At 45.7% G+C, this 7,550-nt stretch overlaps 1 protein-coding gene across 1 annotated transcript; it reads left to right on the forward strand.

Annotated features, from left to right (window-relative positions):
- Nucleotides 1-4,315: 4,315 nt before the first annotated feature.
- On the forward strand, nt 4,316-6,181 carry AMER2 (APC membrane recruitment protein 2). The gene is made up of 2 exons (XM_054974974.1): nt 4,316-5,147; nt 5,322-6,181. Exons 1-2 carry the CDS (start codon nt 4,319-4,321, stop codon nt 6,179-6,181), a joined length of 1,689 nt encoding a protein of 562 aa, XP_054830949.1. The 5' UTR covers nt 4,316-4,318.
- Nucleotides 6,182-7,550: the final 1,369 nt, after the last annotated feature.

Genomic DNA, 7,550 nt, shown 5'->3' on the forward strand with positions numbered 1-7,550 from the left:
GGCAAATTGGAAACCCTTTATGGACTATCTGCAAGAGACAAAGGAAAATGAATTAATGATTTGTGGTTTAGATTTTTAAGAATAAGGTTCTGAGATATCAAGAAGAAGAGTCATAGAAAAAAGATATTAATGAGACTACAAGTTGATTGATAATAAAGAGGGAAGTGTTGTAGGCGGAAAAACTGTAATGGCTTAATAATATGCCTATTATGTTTCTTACTGTTTTTACTTTGTAGATTGATTTGTAGGCCATTCTAGGCCCTTTGTAGTTGTCTGTTTTGTTCCACTTTCTCTTGTTCTATCTTTTAACTTGTCTATAATAAAATAAATAAATAAATAAATAAATAAATAAATAAATAAAAACAAAGCGAATGCTCTACCACTGAACTACAGCCCCTCCACTCATGTTTTCAGGTATTCCAGAGAAGCCTTATTCAAGTGCCCTCACCTTTTGAAGTGTTGCAGTTGGCAGCTAGCAAAAGGGTATTCTCCATTGTGGCACTTGCTTTCTGGAACATCTTGCCCAGAGATTCCTGGATGCCTCCTTCCCTCCCCATAGTTCGGAGACTGACTGTAGCACAGTCAAATATGGGGACTGCCATAGCACAGAAGAGCTGCTATAGCACAGTGGTTAAGTGGTTTGCTTGCAAATTAGTACTCTACTGGTTTGAATCCTGCTACTGCCATGGTGGTGGCCTTGGGTAAGCCACTCCTCTCAGCCCTAGCTCCCCAGCTGTATTGTGGGGATAATAACAACACTAACTTGTTCACTGCTGTGGGTGAGGCACTAAAGAGTAGTATATAAATGCTGCTGTTGTTGTTATTCAAGACCTTCCTTTTAGGAAGGTTATTGCCTTATTGTTTCAATTAATTTATTTCTTTACTTCATTTATGCCCCACTTTCCTCCACAATGGAGACCCAAAGTAATGTACAACATTCACCCCCTTCTGCATTTTGTCCTTCAACAACCCTGTAAGGTAGGTTTGGCTGAGAGTGGCCTAAGGTTACACAGTGAGCTTCCATGGCAGAATGAGGATTTGAACCCCGGTCTCCCTAACCACTCCTCCATGCTGTCAATGACATTGCTTGTGTTTTTATGCTTCAAGAAATTTTGTTCTGTTTTGTCTATGTTTTTATTATATTTCACAGCATTTTCTGGTATTTTATTGCATTGTCAGATGCTTCAGGAGTCATGTTTGGCTGAGAATGAAGTAAAAAAATGTGTTGCTGTTGTTGTTGTTATGATGATGATGATGCCTCACTCAGTTTTTCTGCTTCTTGTTGTCCTACTTGCAATGTGTATTTGTATCATATGGCTACAAGCCACTAGCTCTTAACTTTCAATTTGAATATATTTTTTCCCAATGCAAGTTGCGTGTGATTTGTTTATGTAACACCTTTGTTCTGAATCACTGAGCAAGGGGAATGGAAGGACATGGAGACAGCACAAAATGCAGGAAAGATAAAATAAAAATAATGGGAAAGTTGTAATGGGTTTGTCTGCTCATCTGCTTCTCTCTTCCTGCTGACATCTTCACCCTCCTGGCACAAGTGTTGAAGATGTGTAAGAACAAATTGTTCCTGTTCAAAGTATAAACTGGACTAGTGGGCAAAATTTACAACTATGTGCTGTTTCTGTACAAGAATAGGTACAATACATTTTCAGTGCAATCTTAAGCAAAGTTATACCTTTCTAACAGTGTAATTCTAAGAAGAGTTACTGGCGTAACTCTGTTTATGATTGCACTGTAAATCAATTGAACTCAATGGTTTTAGAAGACTGTAGCTTTGCTTAAGATGGCAGTTTCTGTTTCATTCGATGCAGACATGCTTTCACATATGTAGGATAATTCACTTTCAATGGATGTTAGCAATCGTTTGCAAGTGGACTTCTCACAGGAAAATCCAGTTGCAGAACAATTGCTAAAGTGCATTGGAAGTGCGTTATCCAACGTGTGTGACTGCAGCATTAGTGAACAAAGCCCTAATGAACCTGGTTAATCATCATGCTCAAATGCTCCCACCTTCCTTTCCTAGCATGCAATTAAAGACTTCCAGGTTTTGGAAGTCTTCTAATTCTCATGTGTTGTAATGTTCCAATGAGAGTGCCTGGGCAACCTGCAGCTTCCCTCCTTCCCACAAACTGAGATACTAAACCAGAATTAAACACTGGGTTAGAATCTCAGTTTGTACGAATAGATATTTGCTCCTGACATTTGAACAAAGGCTACATTCAGAGATCATGACAAACCATGGTTTGTTGAAAGTTGTTTAGACAATGAACTCCTTCTCCATAGGATCCAGTCCACCATTCTCTTCAGGGTCAAGGTGACATTTGCAATTGCCAGATAGCTTTTTGAATGATCTCCATGAATACTCAGGTGAACATGCTTTCCCCACTATAACATATTACCTTCACTATTTTTAAAAAGATTGTTCCTTGTAGTGGAGCTATCCAGAAATCTATCTTTTGTTCTCTGGATCATCTTGGAACAAGTTACATTTGGATGAGAAACATTTTCACATGTATGCATCATGGGAGGTATTCCAGCTGTTACCCTTGTGAATGCAAAATGTTTTGGGAAAATGGGTCTTTAACAAAACTGTTCAGAAGCTGTAAGAAAGGAAAGTGGTGGTGGTGGAGAATGCCATCAAGTCATAGCTGACTTATGGCAACCCCTGGTGGGGTTTTCATGGCAAGAAACTAACAAAGGTGGTTTGCCATTACCTTCATCTGCAACCCTGGTCTTTGTTGGACCTGTCCACTTACTAACCAAGCTTAGCTTCTGAGATCTGACAAGATCCAGCTCACCTGGGCTATCCAGGTCAGGGTAGGAAAGGAAGGACTGACAGGAAGGACTGACAGCAGTTTCATTGCGGAGGAGGGTGGGAATAGAAATGGCTGCAATCGTCACCACTGTTAAAAATTCTTTGATGTCTTTTGCAATGTAAGTGGCAATGGGCTTGTTTATACCATCTTTCTATTGTGCAACTATAGAAATGCTCCACTATATCACACCTGATTTAAAAAATCTAAAATGTAAAGAAATCAGACATATATCTGTATCTGAGAAGATGCATGAATGCTAAGGCCCTAGGAACAGGATCTCTGTTTTCCTTGGATATAACAAGATAGGCATATCTTCTGCAGAGCTGCTTGAACTCCCACCCCCACCTCCCCACCAAACCTTCCACTGGTATTGATTTTTAAAAGTCTACATAATCTGCATAGGTGGATGTCAAACCTGAACGTGTATCTAATGCAGGAATTTACTTGACAGCTGAACTTATTTCTGCTACTTCGTAACATCTGATTTACTACTGAACTGCACTTCATTGCCAGAAGTGTGTACTGAACTTTGAAATTCTGAACGTTTTTGTATCAAGGGACTAAGACTTTCTGTGATATTGGGAAATGCAAAATATGTATTTTGAAGTCAACATTTTTCAAGATTTTGGCAAAGACCATTAGATCCCACAGAAGAAGTGCAATGTATTTGGTTTGCAATGCGCACAAAAGACAGGAATTGGGTCTGGTAGCTTCTTAGAGACTAACTAGATTTCCAGAACATGAGCTTTTGAGAGCTGAAGCTTTGACTCTTGAAAGCTCATACCCTGGAAATCTAGTTGGTCTCTAAGGTGCTACTGGACCCAATTCTTGCTTTTCTACTACAGACTAACATGGCTACCCACTTGAAACAATAAGACAATTGTGCTTTCTTCAGTCAACCTGAGACGCATATCTTCCCTAATATGCACACAGTTAACCCTTCTAAGCCCATTGATCTACAAGGGTTTAGGATTGGGCTATAAAAATGTGTGGGGTGAAACTGTTTTCTAACTATCATGACAACACTGCAAGTAACCGACTCATCATGTGCCCCAAATAAAGCTGCGCCTCCCCCCTCCCCATGGCTCCCTGCACAAACATATGCTCCGCGAGTGTGAGCAGCCGCAGTCACAGCAGCCCCTTATGGATTAAGTTATATAAGCCTCCCCCTCCCAGGTTTTCGAGAGCAGCGGAGAGATGGAGTGGGATGGGGAGGGGAGGGGAGCCGCCCGCGCCTCCCTTCTTTCTCCTCGGCTCAGACGGTGGCTGCTGTCGCTCAGGTTGGTTGGGAGTGGACGGCAGAGAGGCCTGGCTCCGGCCCAGGCCTGAAGAAAGCTGCTTAGCCCTGCCTCGGTTGCCATGGAGACGAGCAGGAGGCAGCGGCGGCGGCGAGGCTGTCAGTAAGCGAGCGAGGCAACTCGGGCGCAGGCAGCCGCGGGGGGCTGCAGGAGGGGAAGGCGGCCACCTCCTCCTCCGCTGCCGCCGCCATGGACGTGCACTGCGATTGTGGCGAGCCCACGGCGGTGGGGGAGCCGCCGCAGCCCTCGGGCAAGCTCAACCGGACGGCCTTCAAACTGTTTAAGCGGAGGAAATCCGGCGGCGCCATGCCAAGCATCTTCGGCACAGTGCGAGGCGGCAAAGGCAAAGGCAGCGAAGGCGGCGGCGGCGGCGGGCAGGCGGGCATGGTGCGGAGCAAGACGCACGACGGGCTGGCCGAAGCAGCGCTGGAGGGCGGCAAGAAGGAGGACCCGGGCGGCGGCGGCGGCGGCGGCAGCGGCAGCAGCGGGGACGTCCAGCTGGGCGAGGGGGCCAAGGAGCCTGCCTCCTCTTCCTCCTCCTCTGCCTCCTCGGCGGCGGTGGGCAAGTCGCACAGCTTCTTTGCGCTCCTGCGCAAAAACGGCGGCAAAAGCGAGCGGCCGAAGGGGCGTGGGGGGCTGAAGGGGCTCTTCAGCAGCATGCGGTGGCCCCGGAGGGACAGCAAGCCCGGCGGCGGCGGCGGCGGCGCCAAGGAAGACGAGGCCGAGAGCCAGCCCAGCCCCAGCCGCCTCATGCCAGGCTCCCTGACTGCCAGCCTGGAATGCATCAAAGAAGAGGCGCCGCGGCCGCCCGCCCAAGTCTCCCCAAGCCCGGCCGCTGGGGACCAGCTGCTGCCGCCCCAGGCCGCTGAGCCTGCCTCCCCTCAAGAGAAGCAGGACGTGGGGGCCGTCCCGCACGGCCCCCAGGGAGAGGAGCCCCCCGGGATCCAGGCCAAGGAGAGGCACCCCGAGCCACCTGGCAGCGAGGGCCAAGAGACCAAGCAGGACTCGGCTATAACAGGTGACATCCCCATCGAGCCTCCCCCCCCTCTTGAACCTGAGTGTGAGCGCAGCCAAGAGAAGGCAGCAGCCCCCGACCCTTCCTCTCTCGATCCACCCTCTGAGCCGTCCATTGACCGTATTTGTTTGATGTTTGCTGACGTGACTTCACTGAAAAGCTTTGACTCTCTTACAGGCTGTGGGGACATTATTGCTGACCAGGAGGATGACGTGGGCAGCGGTGGAGGCAGTGGCGGAGGTGGAAGTGACAAGAGCACTGCTGGGGTCAGCAAACCGGGGGCCTCCAAAAAGCCTCCCAGCGTAGTGGCTTACCAAGGCGGAGGAGAGGAGATGGCCAGCCCTGAACAAGTGGAGGACACTTGCGCCCCGGAATTCTGGGACACGTTGTCTCAAGCGGAGGAGAAGTCACAGGAGACACCAGGAGGGACATCGCTTGAGGCCTCCAAAGATGGCAGAAGGGTTCAGGATGGGTCAACAAGCGAGACATGCATTGGCCTCAACCAGATTCCAGTTCACCACAAAGATCAGAAGAGCAGGGAAAAGGAGCAACAAGAGGCTGTTCCCAGCAGTGACGAGGGCTATTGGGATTCTACTACCCCCGGACCTGAAGAAGACAATACTAACAGTATCCAGAAAGAGGTAATTCCCAGGGACAGCTACAGCGGGGATGCTCTTTATGATCTGTACACCGATCCAGATGAAAACACAGCTGCCATGACTTCTGCAGATGTCACCTCTGTGACTTGCTGCAAGCCACTGTCTCCAGTAACCAGCACATGCCCAGTCAAAACCCATGCAACTTCACTCAAGGATTCCAAGATACCCATCAGTATCAAGCATTTTACATCGCCACAAGGCAGCCATGGTCCAGATGTCACTAACAGCCATCACATTGCACATCACCAGCCCACCAAAAGTGAGATCCCTAGAACAAAAATCCCAGTTTCTAAAGTGCTTGTGCACCGGGCCAGTTACCGGAGCTTAGCAGGGACAACAGGTAAAACAGCCACATATCATGAAAGTGCCAAAAAATAGGAGGCAAAGGTGGGCATGTGAGTTTTTTTCAGTATGGCATCATTCGGTGAAGATACCTACATGTCCCCCTTCTATGAATCTAAGAGACATGTGCTTCTAATTCCATCTTGATATATATACATATATATATATATGAATTTAGATTCTTTTTGAGCACTTTTTTAACATTTATATCTCTTTTTTTCTGAAGCACTAAATACTCGGGTGGCCACTTTTCCATGCCTTTTGTGGAAGCAGGACTTTGATTAGGAATATAATTTATAATGCAAACTTGTGCCATGAATTCTTCAAAGAGAACAGAGCTATGGGGAACAGAGAACCAAGAAGAGTTTTCCAATATATATAATGCTGGCTTTTTAAGTTTAGTTTTTGGCCTACACTGAGAAATGATGTGTGTTCTAGTGTGAAAAATTGTCAAGCAAAATAATAACAGCAACAGCAGTAAAAGCTCTGGTGGTTAGCCTGAGGTACAAAGAGTATTGTCAACCAGCAGCAGATTCAACACACTTGTAAAAGGTAGCTGTTTTCAAGAGGTGGATTTCTATAATAAGAAGAGATATTTTTTGTCTGTCTGTTTACTTTGTAAGTGGGTAATGAAGACATCTAGCAAACCGTCAGATACTTAAATCAATATCTTTTCCAGTGCATAAAATAATCAGGTTCAGGGAATCATTTTCCCAAATGCCAGTAAAGAGACAGCTACAATATTTATACGATAAATTATTGTTCATGTATAGATAGATACATATGTTATTTAGTGGTATGTTTTTTTAAAAAATATATATTAAAATGTCTTTCTGTATTTACTAGAGTTAAAACAAAATTAGTTTTTATAGTTAGATAATTTTACAATTCTAGATGTATGGGACTTCTTAAAAGGACCATAAACTAGAGCAAATTTTTATATGGGTTCTTAACAGCCCCCCAGTCCTCCCGAAAAACAAGTCTGTTGTGTTGCTCTTATGCTAGTGATGCATGTGTAATGCTGGAGCCGCCAAGGTGCTGTTGTGGCAAGTCCCTGTTTTCAGGAGCTTCTCAAACAGAACCTCAGCTCATAGGTTGCAGAAGTGCAAACCCACCTCATTCCCCGCCGACAATGCATTTTTAAAAACGGAAATTTTAGCTTTGGGTATTAAAAAAAATCAGACCCTTGCCCCCCTGATTTAAGCTTAGAGATTATTTTGCTGTGATACATAAAATAAATTCGGCAAACTGTTAGTCCATGAACTGTGCAGTCCTAAGCAGGTCTGCTTAGAGTCTTTTTCTCAGTGTGGTCTACTCCCAGAAAAGTGTTGTTAGGATTGCAGTGGAAATGGTTTAATCTCCTTGGACGTAACAGACAATGTTAATGGCCACTGAGCAATGGTCA

The sequence above is a fragment of the Eublepharis macularius genome, chromosome 3, assembly GCF_028583425.1.
Source record: "Eublepharis macularius isolate TG4126 chromosome 3, MPM_Emac_v1.0, whole genome shotgun sequence".
In the NCBI taxonomy this organism is placed as follows: Eukaryota; Metazoa; Chordata; class Lepidosauria; order Squamata; family Eublepharidae; genus Eublepharis; species Eublepharis macularius.